General features: G+C 39.7%; 1 protein-coding gene across 2 annotated transcripts in view; it reads left to right on the top strand.

Annotated features, from left to right (window-relative positions):
- Positions 1-14,731, top strand: part of LOC147301972 (inactive dipeptidyl peptidase 10-like) — a 122,120-nt gene that overhangs the window by 84,811 nt on the left and 22,578 nt on the right. For both annotated transcript variants that reach the window (XM_086282310.1, XM_086282311.1), the window contains exons 5-12: positions 1,349-1,423; positions 7,113-7,165; positions 7,257-7,338; positions 8,596-8,716; positions 10,498-10,652; positions 11,815-11,912; positions 11,999-12,122; positions 14,424-14,462. In XM_086282310.1, coding sequence (XP_086138436.1) covers positions 1,349-1,423; positions 7,113-7,165; positions 7,257-7,338; positions 8,596-8,716; positions 10,498-10,652; positions 11,815-11,912; positions 11,999-12,122; positions 14,424-14,462 — 747 coding nt within the window. The remainder of the gene's footprint in view (positions 1-1,348; positions 1,424-7,112; positions 7,166-7,256; positions 7,339-8,595; positions 8,717-10,497; positions 10,653-11,814; positions 11,913-11,998; positions 12,123-14,423; positions 14,463-14,731) is intronic.

Genomic DNA, 14,731 nt, shown 5'->3' with positions numbered 1-14,731 from the left:
ATCGCAGCCTTTGCGGTTAGAAAATTGCACTTGATCATGTCGCGATATTATCGCAAATGCGATATATCGTTCAGCCCTACTTCGTATACCAGAAATGTCACAACCTGCTGAGGTTCCCGTGTGGTTTTGTGACCTTTATCTGCCACATTAGCTTCTGCCTGCTGCATTAGTTTTCTTTTCTTTTTTTCATCATTGTCCTGGGGCAAAACCTGGAAAAAAGCTGGGGTGAAAATAGAACAGCAACCTCCAGATTTTACCTCAACTAGGAAAAATCAGAATCAGAATTTGACGCTTGACCATAAAACCCAACACCCTCCTGTTGGTGGCTCAGCTCTCAGCAACTTAATTCTTCCAGCCCTTCTCCTCCCTTTGATACCAGCAAGAGGCTCTTTCTGCTGCTTCCCTAATCCTGCACACAGCTGTCTTCAATTCATTCCCTTTTTACCCCACTTCTACAGAAAACAGCTGTGCTTGCCACCCTCTCTGTCTGCACTCTTTGATAATGTCTTGGTATTTATTTATTTTAGGGTTTTCCTTTCCTGAGCCTCATCACAGCCTTCTTCCAGTGGCACAGTAAAGTCCATAAAGATGACCTTCTTAACCTGGTCTGATCGTGCTGGCAGAGGTCTGAAAACAGCTGTGTGTTCAGCTGATAGAGTTTGGGAGGTTGAGCAAACAAGAATGGGAGAAACTTCCCAAAAATAGGTGTTCCAAGCTTGTAGCATCAAAAGTCTTGAATACCTATATACATATTTTGGGTTTTTTTTAATTTTGAATGAAGTTGCAAAAAATTTCAAGCTAACTTTTGTGACTTTGTCATCATGGGTTATTGTGATTGGAATTTTGAGGTACAAAATGAATTGAATCCATTTTGGAATACAGCTGTAACATGACAAAATGGGAAAGAGGTGAAGCGTTGTAGACTTCAGTGAAGCATCACAATAAGAGCAGAGTCCCAACATTGGTAGGAAGTAGGACAGCAGCCTGGCAGTTGTGGAGATGAAGCAAGTGGAGAGTTGGGTCAAATGGTGAAATATATATCTGACCTATGGAACTTATGTTTAAGCTAAAAAACAAATACAGAACTTAATCGATTTAGGAGGAAGTTTATCTATTAACACTTGGTAACTAACCTTATCAGGATGCAATATTGCCGCACAATACCAGTGCTCAATCAATTTTTTTCGCCCCACTCCTACCAGTTGTCCATTCCTGCCTCCTGAGTGCTTGAGCTCTCTGTTATCTTTTTTTTTTTGCTATTGTTTGCTTGCTTGATATAAATGTGGACTGAGCAAAAAAACATAAAAAAAATCTTCTCCTCTTCTTCTATTTCTTTTTTTTCAATCAGGTTTCTTTCAAGGTGGCAAAGTACTCCCTGTCTGCAGATCTAAAGTATGCACTCTTTGCCTATGACGTCAAACGGGTGAGTTTTACATTAAAATGCATCCACAACCCACTATGATAAATCAAAATCCCCTGAACATCACATAAAAAAGAGCAAACAGAACAGATGGTGCATTTTTTATTTGCTTCCTCGTGAGCACACACCCTACGGCAGGAGTTCATCCTCACTGTCACAAACCTTTTGTTTCATTTCCAGCCAGGACGGTACTGACACTGCTTTCATTCACTTATATGCATGCAGCAACCTGATGTTTTTATTCCTAATCATGCTGTTTTGTTCTCAGACAAACTGTTTTTCAAACCCATAAAAAAATGGAAGCGACATAAATTAAAAGCATTCACTTTAGACTGAGCATACACCAGCTGATTGCAAAACACAATACTTACCGCGCTGCACGCGCCCACCGTTTCTCTGTGAGTATAAAGAGCTGCACCTGTGCTGAGCAGGTGTGTGTTTATTTGCGGTGAGGCTGTGTGCCTCTGCCCTTCCTGTGCATTTTCACTCTGTCTCTCAGTATTTTTGTGTTTTTCTGTTTGTTAGCGGTCAGTCATCCACCACGAAGCTCTCCTCCCCTCACAGGTTTTCCATTGATTTTTAGATTTGTTTGCAAACCGATGCATCCAGGCTTTAGAAAGTCTGCAGCAACTGAAAAACTCTGAGGTGGATGTTTGTACATCCTGCACTGGGGTCTGCAACACCAGTTTAAGGGCCTCTCAGCAGGATGGATCGGTGTTTGTTACCATAAAAAAAAAACACACCTTGGAACATCTTCTGTTTATATAGAAACATGTAAACAGCTTTATTTTCAATGAGCTTTACTTTTTTAATATACCCTCCACTTATCGCACCCCTGTTTACCATCTACTGCAACATGATATCCCCTTAAGTACAATTAAAGCCTCTTCCTGAGGTTTTTAGTTGCACTCAGTTGAATTTCTTCCAGTTCAAGTTTGTTTTATTCCTTAGTTAATATTCCAATATTTATATTAAGCTTGGATTACATAGTGAGGGCATACTTAATATATTCAGATACATGGTGCTGTAAGAGGAGTCTTCTGACTTTAAAGGCACTTTTGGGGGAAATTAAATCAGAAAACCTAAAGTGTGGTTTGTGGTTTCCAGTGAATTAAATCATTCATGCAACTTTCAAGGGCCAAAATTGCACAAACAACATGATTTAATCTCCTGTATTTTTCCAGTATTTGAGAATTTTAAATTCCTACCTCAAGAGCAAGCAGTTTTTAAGTGATACCATGGATTTGAGGGCCAAAAACACAAAAGATAAGTGTCAGGAGAGAGATCTGGACTAGGAGTCAAACTGCCGGTGTTACAGTTTAAAAGCAAATGTTTAACCACCCAAGCCTCCACTGCTTTACAGTCGGCATTTATAAATGTGCCACATGATGTGAAGTGGTATCTAAAATGTTGTAACAAAGAGTGAAAAAACATTTAGTACTTTCCTTGTTCAAGTTGTCAAATTTGCATTTTTATGTGTTTTTGTGACAATTTCATGGCCCCAACTTTGTGGCAACAGTTTAGGGTTGGCCCCTTCTTTTTGCAGCATGCACACCAGTGCACAAATCAAGGTCCATAAAGACATGGACTGATGTCACAAATGTGCTTCTGGAAGAACCGGTCAAAAATTCCCAGAAGAGCTGAAGCTGTTATAGCTGCAAATGGTGGACTGACCTATCAAACCCTATGGATTAAGAATGGGGCGTCACTCATGTTCATACATGTTTGAAGACAAACAAACTAATACTTTTGGCTGTATAGTTTAAGTCCATTCTCACTGCTTCCAGTGTAATTAAGTGGGTAAATAGCACCCTGGTGCTGCCAATCAAATGGACTTGATTAGTTAATGATCAGCAAGTATGAGCACCTCTATAAAAGCAGAACTTTTGGCATTTTGCATACTCAGAAAAACTGCCAAAAACCCAAGAATTACACCTCAGACTCTACAGGCCTTAATTAGCATGTTAAATGTTAAATTTCACGAGAGTACAATTAAAAAAGACTGAACAAGTATGGCGTGTTTGGGAGGATTGCCTGAAAAAAACCTCCTCTCTTTAAAAAGAACATGGCAACACAGCTTAGGTCTGCAAAGCTACATCTGAACAAACCACAAGACTTCCATAACAATGTCCTTTGGACAGATGATATCAAAGTGGAGTTGTTTGATGATAATGCACAAAACTAGACCCAACATCAGCACAAATACCTCATACCATCTGTCAGCACATGGTGATGGGGTGTTGATTTGGGCTTGTTTTGCAGCCACAGGACCTGGACAGCTTACAGTCATTGAGTCGACTCTGAACAACACGTAAAGTATGCTAGAGTCAGATGTGGGGCAAGTTGAACAGCTAAAGCTTGGACCAAACTCAGTCATGCAACAGGACAATGATCTCAAGCACAGCGACAAAAAGCAATGGGTGGGAAAAAAATTCAAGATGCTGTAGTAACCAGTCAAACTTCAGACTTCAACCTGATTGAAATCCTTTGATCTGATATCCTTAAGAGAGCTGTGCATAAATGAAACCATGCAAACTTCATTGAACCGAAGCAACATTATAAAGATGAATGGACCAAAATTCCTCCACAACATTGTAAAGAATGATAAAGTTAGGCAGAAAACAATTACTTCAAATTTTTGCTGCTAAAGGTGGTTCTACACTTTTCACACTTGCTTAGTTTATTTCACCACATTCATTTGTTGGGTGGGTGGAATCAATGGATCCGGTAACATTATTCTTAACTTAAAATTGTTGAACAAAGCCTACAGTAAGAGCCAGTACCCCCAGTGCTTCTGATAAAATACAGTATACCCAAATTTGCATGATTCGTTTCCCATTGACTTGAAGTGAACCTGGGGGCCAGTCCACTGGCAGTGGTAATTCATGAATATGCAGATGTTCTGTAAATAGCTTCTAAAAATCCTGCTCGCGGACAAGAGGGCAATCTGGGCTGTAAGGAGAGATTGATGAAGATAGATTGAGACAGCTTTTGCTGAGCAAAATGTCAGTATGATCAATATTTGTAAGAAAAAGCAAAACACAAGACAAATAGTGCAATAACACAAGATATTTAAGCCAGAATGGATGACGTGTCAGTTCATAGCATCATTGGGTCGATAAAGATGACTTTACTGAAGCATTTGTAAACATACGTCATTTTAAGCATCATAGCGAAGGTCAGTCAGTCAGCAGCAATCTGTGAAAAGCAGATTAATCTGTAAAGCACAACTCGTCCAGTTTCCTTGGTATCATTTGATAAAGATGTGTTACACCTATTCCACACGTGAACACGTGTGTTAGTACGTAAAAAAGAGCCTGCTTTTATTTTGACCGCTGTGTCCTGAAATCCTCCTATTTAATAGAAGTTAAGTACAAATCCTTGGAGTGTATTATAACCCTTAAGTTTTACACTTGCATATTTTGCCAGCAAGCTAGGTTTTGTTAAGTGTGTTATTAGAAAAAGAGCCAAGTGCAAAAAGAAGAATTTTAAGCTGCTTAATGAGAGAAAAATCAAAACAGCTAACACTGAAAAAGACTGTTATAACCTGTTTCTACCAGAAACACACAAAAAACATGATGTCCGTTACTCAAATTTTTGGGTTAGCAATTTAAAATTAGAATGAAACACAATGGGAATACAAAAGGAATAAACAAGTGCTTGGGTGTGGCTGTGGCTCAGGTGGTAGAGCAGTTCAGCTACTGGTTGGAAGGTTGGTGGTTCAATTCTTGGCTTCCCCAGTCTGCATGCCAAATATCCTTGGGCAAGATACTAACCCCAAGTTGCCCTCCGATGCGTTCATTGGAGTGTGAATGTAGTTTAGTTTGCACTTGTGTTTAGAAGTGTTTGTATGAATGGGTGAATGAGGCATGTTGTATACAGCTTTGAGTACTCTGGGAGAGTAGAAAAGCGCTTTATAAGAATCAGTCCATTTACCATTTACAAACCTATCAAGAAAAGCAAGTGGAGAACAAAAGCCAATATAGAAAACAGAACCAAAATACAAAACAAAAAAACCACCAAACATCCCCAAAATAACTCAAGAACTCGAACATTAACCATACTCAAAACAAGAACAACCACGAGCTCCTAAAATAAGAACACAAGCAGAGAACAGAATTTACCAAAATAAAACAGGAAGTGACAGCAACGGAAACATCGATAAAACCATCAAAGACATACACTAGGGCTGCTCGATTATGGCAAAAATGATAATCACGATTATTTTCACTGAAATTGAGATCTCGATTATTTGACGATATTTATTTAACAATAACAATGTGTTGAATAATGACTTTAAAAATTGTCAAAAAATTATATAAAATAGTGTGCAAATACTGATAACAGTGCAAATGTTTGCAATATAAAAAATTAATGAAAAATGTAAACTTTGCAGTGTTGCTCTGTGGTGCAGCTACGACACTGTAGCTTACACACTATGTCTACTTGATCCACGTCTGACTCCGTGAACCCATAATGTTTCCACACCACTGAAGTTTTTTTTACCTCTATTTTCAACCAACGGCAGTCACTCTCCTCCCCAAATAACTTCTGCTTAGCTTTCCGAGCTTCCCTCGGGTCCTCTTAATTGTTGTGACACGTGTTCAAAATGCAGAGAGGTGCGCTCGATTTGCCACACGGAGCAGCGTGAGAGTAAAGCACGAGGGAGGGGCTAATAATCGGTTCAGTCATTTTTAATGATCGTTGAAAGCCTAGATCGTAATCGTGATTAAAATTCGATTAATTGAGCAGCCCTAACATACACATATTCTGCTACATGGATTTATTATGCCAATGCAAGAAGCAGAACAATAACAGAACACTCAGGTTCGCCAGGGTTTAAACTACATATGTACTGTCAGATTTGATTTAGGAACTCATTCAGCAGTCACATAATTATTAAAGGTATCAAACAAAACCTCATGTCACAAACAGCCAGCTAAAAAAGCCTAAACTACCCAATTATTTGAAGTATCTGAGGGTCGTCTGAATGACACTGAATGACACTCAAAATAGCTGTCTACCATCGCCATACTTAGCAGCTCTGTCATGGTGACCCTATCCTCCCCTCCTCCGCCTCTGATCACGAGCCTTTTACAAAGGAGGGGGACGGTGGTGGGTGAAGGGATCATAATTCACAAGAAGCCCAAAGCTGAGCTGATAAATAGTTTTAAATCATGCTTATTGAGTGTCTGAGCTTGGTTTGTGGTGACTAATCCTAACTTTTGGTTTCTTGCATTCAGAAAATTCCTGAAATATCTCTCCACTGAAATCCCTTTATCTCCTCAAATGTAAAACATGCCTCGAGACTGATTATCAGCTTAATCGTATCTTATATAACGAACATGCCTGGCAGCATTGTTAGGGTTTCTTTAAATGTGTTTGTAGGCTTAGCCATAGGTTTAAACAGGCATGTTTGGCTTTAAGAATTTGAGATCCGCTTTCCCACTGAGACACCTTGTAAACATGAAGCTGTTTCTTATCCATCAATACATCAGGGTGTGAATACCTGAAGTCTTGTCTTAGCAGCAATCAAACAGGAAGCAGAATAACGAGATGTTTGCAAACGACTGTGACTTCAGCACGTATATCAAAGTTTTCCCGCTGCAGTTGGTTTGTCTTTGCTCAGCAAGGCTGGTATCAGTGATGGATCAGTGTTTGCATTATGTGATGGCTTGCTCTCTCATTTCAGATGTACAGATATTCATACACCGCATCTTATATCTTGTACAACATCTACACGAGGTAAGCCGGTTTAGACTTTTCATCATCACCTGCTCTCTGCACGTGACGGCATTCAGGTTGTTTTATTTCTGTGTGTGTGTGTGTTCAACAGGGAGGTAAGGGAGCTGAATCCTCCCGAGGTCCACAATGCTGTGCTCCAGCACGCAGCCTGGGGACGACAAGGACAGCAGCTGGTAAGGCTGAGCGTGTCTGTTTTTAAAGCGTGATGCTTTCTCTCATTTCCTTTCTTCTGTCCTCGGCGGCTTTTTATAAATTCACGCTGCCCAGCCGCTCCAGGGGGATCTGCTCCACAGGATAGGTTGTGTTTACACGTTCTCTGTTTTCGTCTGTAGTTAATTTCACATTTTTACATTATGTTACACTCAGGGTGCTTCTTCAGACTTATTAGTAGAATGAGGAAGTCTCTGGGCCACCTGTTTTCATTTTAGCGCTGTGCTGTAGAAATAAATTCAGCACTGTAAAGCAAGCAGCAGCTTTCAGCACAACCTTGAATGTCTGCTGATGTAGTGCAGTGCCTTTTATCAGTAGTTGGAAAGCAATATAAAACAATAACATATATGTTTTTTATAAATATCTTTTATAAAAACTTTGAGGGTTTTTTTTTTAGTCTTCAAACTTGGAGCACAAGTCCAGAGCTCATTCTCACTTCTGAAGGTTAACACAGCCAGATTATTTCATCGTTCTTAGCTAGAGACCAGATTAATTCTCTTTTACTTAAGGTTTTGCATTTTTGCTTGACGAGACATGTAAGAATCTGTGCTTTTGTGTCATTTTTAAGCACTATGAGTTGAGGGCAACTTTAATCATTTCTTTGCAAGTTCTTTTAGATGTTTCTATGGTGGCTCTAAAAGGTCAAATGCACTGCAACTTACAAAAAACAGGAAATATAAAAATGCACATAAGAAATCGACAGAACAACAGAAGTCGAATAAAACACAATGAAATGGAAAAATGTTTCACAAAAAAGATCTCATGACACTGATGAACCCTCCACCTCTTGGTCCATTTTTCCTAAGTTGGTGTCAGTGTTGTAACATTTGTACAGCTATTAAAACAACAGCTGCATTAGGTGTATGTAAGCCAGAGGAGCTGCCATGGAGCTAATGACATTTGACAAGAGAGCAGTGGAAATGAAGCAAATGCAGCGGGAAATGACTTCAGGAAGATTCAGGATATTGGTGAAGATGCAGGATCCTGTTTGTACCTTCAAATGCAAATATTAAAACACTGATGAAATATGGTGAACAAACAGTGCACACTGGGATTTAATATATATAAAAAAGAGATGTCATCAGAGAGGAAATCAAAAAGAAAAACAAATCAAGTGGACGAGCAAAAAGCAGCTTCACACGAGGGTGAGAAACGGCAGAGAGGAAAAACAAACTAAATTTGCGTGTTTGTGTCTGCTGTCGCTTCGTCTTCCTCTCCAGATCTACATCTTTGAGAATAACATCTACTACCAGTCAGACGTGAGGAGCAACTCTCTGAGAATCACCTCCTCTGGGATGGAGGGAGTCATTTTCAACGGGCTCACTGACTGGCTATACGAAGGTGTGTGCCGCAGAGTGTATCGACTCTGAACGTTGAGTCCTTTGCATCTTTTATGAGCCCTTTAATCACTACAAGTGCAACTTTTATGTATAAACTGCACTTTGGGCTGATGCACCATAAATGCCAGCTCTGACTTAATGTGAATAACTGTGAAATTAAATCTTGCACAGACACTGAATGTAAATGAGTTATAAACACGTGTGAACTTTACTTATGACTAAATTCCTCATGACATCAGCCTCAGTTGTGGTTTCACATATAGATACACACATTAGCCAACATGAGCTCCTCTGTATGCCAAAGTTTTCTAGAGTTCAATGTGAGGACATCTGTCTGACAGATAAAGCATGCAACAGGACAATGAACACAAGCATACAAACAGAAAGCAAATCTCCAACACAGTGCCTGAAAAAGAAAAGAATCAAGGTGGTGCAATGATCCGGTCAAAGTCCAGACTTCAACCTGACTGTTGTGGGCTGCTGTAAGTTGTTCTACAAGTCACTGAATCGCAGGATGGACGTTGTTTTACAGGACTGGTAATGTTAGCATGCAAACCTCTCCGCTGGTAAATATGACAACAAATAACTTTTTTATACAGTCTATGATTATAACAAATAACTAACGAGCAATGCAATAAAAATGTAAAACATTTACTAAAATTCACACACATTGCAATGGGCCAGATATCATTATCTTACAGTGTTAAATGTTTGTATGTTATTCATAAACAATGAGCCATTCTAGTGTCTTACCTTTAGGATGTTACACTTATACTGGAGGCTGGAGTATGGCTACAGCGGCTGTGGTTTTACTAGATTTGTAACGTGCACTACAATTTTTCAGCATGAGATCTTTTCCTTTTACTCATTTTGACATATTCCACTAATAAAGAGAGAAAAAGCACATCTATGGACACAGAAACAGCCATTTATGAAAGGTGGCATTGCTCCCATTAGCAGTGCGCTTGTAAATTGCATTTGGCTCACTGCTCTTTTTGTTACTCTCTGAATTTCTCTTACTAAAATGCTCATTTAAGACCTTCAGAAAGTCAGTTATAAAAACTTTGTGACATTAATAATTGCTAAGTTTAAATCGAGGTGGTTTGAATTTTTGCCATTCTCTCTTTAAATGCCAGAAGGCCAAACAGGAGAGTCGCTGTGAGCTCGTTGGTGGAGGAAACAGTTTCACGGTGCACTGTGGATTGTCGGTTTTTCAAAGATTTGTCTTTGGCATTAAAAATGCAGCAGAGCAGACTAGACAAACTCAGCAGAGTGGCAATGAAAAATCAACAACAAGCCTCTACGATCCATTAAGTCTCTGTGTAAACAAATTCAGTAATGTGGTGATAGTGTGTGCAGTGTGCGCAGTCTGCACAGAGAGCAGCACAAACGCTGTCTGAGAGAGATGGGGAACATTACAGAATAATTTTTGTTTGTAGATTTACTGAAAGCTGTTCATTTTCACTGTTTCATTTGCTTTTACTTCAGATTGCAGCCATTTGGCTGATATGTTCTGACAGCAGAGGAGCACAACTCCATCAAATAGTGTGCTTTTGACCAGTTTTTGGATTACATTTTAAATAACGTAAAGTGACCTAGAAAAGGCAAAAATGAAAGAATAAAAGAATAGGAGTGCAGGTGGGGAAAACCAGCAGGTTCATAAGATCTATCTGTCTTAATGTATGTAAGTAGATCCTCGGGTCGCTTTAAATACAGAATGAGAGGAAAAAATCTAAATAAAGCTGTTTTACAGATGGTTTTGTGTGTTTTATTCCTGATCAGAGGAGATTCTACATTCATATTTGGCTCACTGGTGGTCTCCTGATGGAGAACGACTGGCCTACCTCACCATCAACGACACACTGGTACCCAACATGGTTCTTCCCCAGTTCACCGGCAGCACGTACCCCCGAGGCCTACAGTACCCATATCCAATGGTGAGGCTGGGCTCTGAGGAATAGACAGTCGCTTTCTTTAAGGCTCTTTGCAGTATTTTCATCCTTCAACTAATACACAGCTAAATCTAAATATACCAGAGGGAAAAGGCAATGCCACATCAATAACCTTAGATTAGCAGAGTAGCAGTAAGTCACTGCTCTGCACATCTGGCTCAGGTGGAATCATTTTAAATTATTTTACTGTAAGTAATTACCTTAAAGTGCAGTTTTTCGATGACAGAATCATGCCTGTTGTTAACGCAGTGCTGCCCGAGGGCCCGAAGACCACAGGCATCCGTGTTGATTTTGGGCTTTGTCCTTGCACACAGAGATTTCTCCAGATTTTCTGAATTTTTCAATGATATTATGCACCATAGATGATGAGATATTCAAAGTCACATTTATGTAGAGGAACATTATTCTGAAATCTGTCCACAGGTTGAAGATGCAGGGTTTTTTCAGATTTGTTAAACTCTACCTCTTAAAGATGCTCTTTTTATACACAATCATGTCACTGACGTGATGCCAATGAACCTAATGAGCTGGCAAAAGTTACTATTTTAGTACTGCAATCAGTGTGTTCTGTTTTTGTTCACATTTGACACAGCATCCAAACTTTTTTGAAATTGGTGTTGTCATTCCCATCGTGATATCTTGAATTTATACTGAACGCATCAATACTTATGGACACGTTTGCACTCAACCCACAAGCGTTAAACTCGGAAGTTGGCTGAACATTCATACAAACAAATTATCTCCCTGTTTTTTTAGATGATTTGTTGATTGTTGTTTTGTCTCAGAGTTTTGGGAATTAATTTCTCACTGTACACGTGATACCAGCAATTCCCCAACCAATGATATGTCTGACCGTTTAAATGATCCTATGACCTGAAGACCACAGCTGTAGTTATTGTACAACTGAGGATGCAAAAATCTGCTATGTGGAAGAGTAGAATTTGTGGAAATAAGTCATGAACAGTTATTTATTTGGTGTTAGCTTGCATATTCTCTCTGTGATCTATAGCATTGTCTTTTCATTTTAAATGAATTATTCAGACTTTTTCTCTGCTTTTATGTATAGATGTCAACACCACAGTCTCGTCTTATGTACATTAAATTAAAAAGCTGATTTTAGGGGATGTTTCTGTGTCCGTCCCATCAGGCCGGTCACGTCAATCCTACAGTCAAGCTGTCGGTGGTCAGCCTGGTTGGTGCGACGCACACTCAGGAGATGCAGCCTCCCGATCAGCTCGCGCTCAGGTGACGACACACAAACATAAGCTCGGGCTGGCACAGAAAGGTGTAAAATCCACAATTCGAGTCTCCTCTCTGTGTCTTCTCTGCAGGGATTTCTATATCACCATGGTGAAGTGGATCAGTAATACTCACCTCGTCGTGCAGTGGCTCAATCGGCCCCAGAACGCTTCTCTGCTTACTGTGTGTGACGCAACAATAGGAGTCTGTCTTCAGGTTAGTGCTTTTGATTTAAACCTCAGGAAGGAAACTTAGTTCAGAGTTTCATTGTCCGCATACAGAGCAGATTACTTAAGTGTACCCCAAAGCACTGCTGTGAGTTGAGAAGAATCAGACTCATTAAAGTTGTACTGTTATTTTACTCTCTTAGGGCCAGTTGTTCTGCTTTTCTTTATTTACAGTCAGATATATACAGTCAGCGAGTCCCAGTCTTTTGTGACACTGAGGCATGTAGGCCACTCTGATACAGAGTAAATTGTAAAGTGGCAGAAGCTCTTTGCTGCAGTCTTGACTATAAGAAGATCAAAGCTGCCACTTTACAAGCCTGTGACCCTTTGCCAGGACTTATAGGCAGATGGTGCTGTGCTTGTAATGGTGCACACTTCAACCAGTGCAAGTCAGTGTGAGCTGCTGCTAGGTGAGGACTATGTGCCAGAAAGCACTGGAACTTCTCTAAGTGTCGACTTTGCATCAGGCCGCCACGTGGCCGATGAGTCCACTGATACACCAAAGTAGCTTTAAGCATGCCTGCTCCCACTTGCGCTCTCTGTGAATAAAGAACACTGGCATTCATTTGTCAAGACTCAAGATGGAGAAACTGTCATAAATGTGGTCATTTGGTTCTAAAACTGAAATCATAGGTATCTGACGTTCACCTCCACACATCCAAAACTGGATGGACTGATAAAAATGGAGTTGTTGTCAGACGGGTTTAAAGATGGTGAAAAGCGGTTATGCTCTGCGGATTTTGGTTTGGCAGCTTGGCAGATGGTTTGGAAGAATGACCAATCTCTGTGACATAAAGTCCAGTTTATCAGACACGGAGAAGTCCAGTTTGGCATAGAAACAGTTTTTGGTCTTCCCTGCCTTCTAAGGCTGATGGCAGTGGTGGACTGCACTGATGGGCATAGCCTAAAACTCTTTTCAGACCTACTGGTAAGTTCCTTTAGCTTCTCAAAACCGTTCTTACAGTCTGTGGTAGGGGTGGGAAAAATCAATCAATCAAAACACTTGATTGATTGACTGCAAGCTAATAGCTTAGTCGCACAAGTAAAAATAGGACAGCAACCTCCTCACATCTCCAAGAAGACCAGTAGCTGTCTGACGATTGTATTGAATTGGTGATTGAACTGTTGGTAACATCATTGGTGGCTGCCAGCAGTTTGCATTCTGGTAATGTTCCTACAGAACAGGAAGGCTGCTGAGCACAAATGTGATAGTTAGATATTCATTTCTTTCCATGTAGACAGCAACAGATATGTGATGTGCAATGATTTATCAGAGTTAATTGCTGATAATTATGCTGTTAATTATGCTGTTATGCTGTTATTATCATAAACAGATTGCATATAACTGCCAACTTGACCCCATTTAATACCACAGTGATCGTAGACTGACTCTCTCATGGCAACATTTATGGCAGGTTTCAGTTACCACGTTGGTGTGCTTCACAGCCTCAGTACCTGAAGTGAGATAACTTTATCTTACAGAATAAAACAGATACTGACTAAATCTAATTTGCAGTTTAATAAAAGATGATAAATCGCTGTACGTGTTATTACTATACTCACAATAATAGTTAATGAGTGAAGTACTGTAATAATATAATATTATTAATAATATAATAATATGATCATGTTATTTCTACCTGAAGTATATTAAGTGATTTTGATGCCTAGTGGGGGGAGGGGGGGTATGAAACGTGGCTTATTTAACATAACTTGAGAGTAAATGTAGTACTTATAAGAGTATGACCCACTTTTACTAACTTGTGTTTGTACTTATGTGTTTTAGTTTGGCGTCCTTTGTTTTGATAAAAAACGCTCCCCTCATCTACTAGCCCCTTTTTGCAGCCATAACAGTGTGTAGCTGTGACAGGTACATGACATGCTAATGCTAGCTTTACCAGATGACATTTTAAAAACTTCATTTTTATTTTTCAGTTGTTTCACACTTTTTTGACCGTTGTCGTCACCTTTAACTTTCCGTGTTTCTGCTTTCTGTATAGTAGCATCCAGTGTGGCCCGCACTGGTGCTTCGCGTGTTCTTCTTCTTTTATTATTATTAAGTGACATTGAAGCACATTACTCCCACCCTCTGGTGAGATTGGTGCATTACATCCTAACAAGTGTCAATAAAAAAACAAGTGAAGAAATAGTTGCATAAATTATTATACTTTTAAGTAATTATAGGAATATTCAGAAATCATAACCATACCTAACCTTACAGAGACGTTTAATGGACACATGATTCAAGCTGTGTCAAACCTTGGATTTTATTTCCTGCTCTTTCATGCAGAGACATGAGGAGTCTTCAGAGACGTGGCTTTCCAGACAGGTAAGTCTGAATGCACACATTTATCACAGTGTCCCATATGTGGAATCAAACCGTGAATACCACACAAGTGATAAGTCTTAGCTTTAACTTGCAAACATTCATGCCAGCATTAGAAAGGACCAGATTTCAAGGTTACAAAACTAACCGGACAGGCTTCTGCACTCAGACCTTGTCCAGAGCTGTCTTTATTACACAATTAGACATGTTTGTAGGACTGGAAATAATCAGTGTGGTTCAGGGGAGGGGGCATCTCTGGACAAGAGGCAGGT

The sequence above is a fragment of the Aulonocara sp. 'chitande type north' Nkhata Bay genome, linkage group LG23, assembly GCF_057382095.1.
Source record: "Aulonocara sp. 'chitande type north' Nkhata Bay isolate Kocher_YH1m ecotype deep benthic linkage group LG23, A_spYH_male_GT1.1, whole genome shotgun sequence".
Classification (NCBI taxonomy): Eukaryota; Metazoa; Chordata; class Actinopteri; order Cichliformes; family Cichlidae; genus Aulonocara; species Aulonocara sp. 'chitande type north' Nkhata Bay.
Note: the sequence above shows the minus strand (reverse complement) of the source record. Positions and strands in the feature narration are given on the sequence as shown.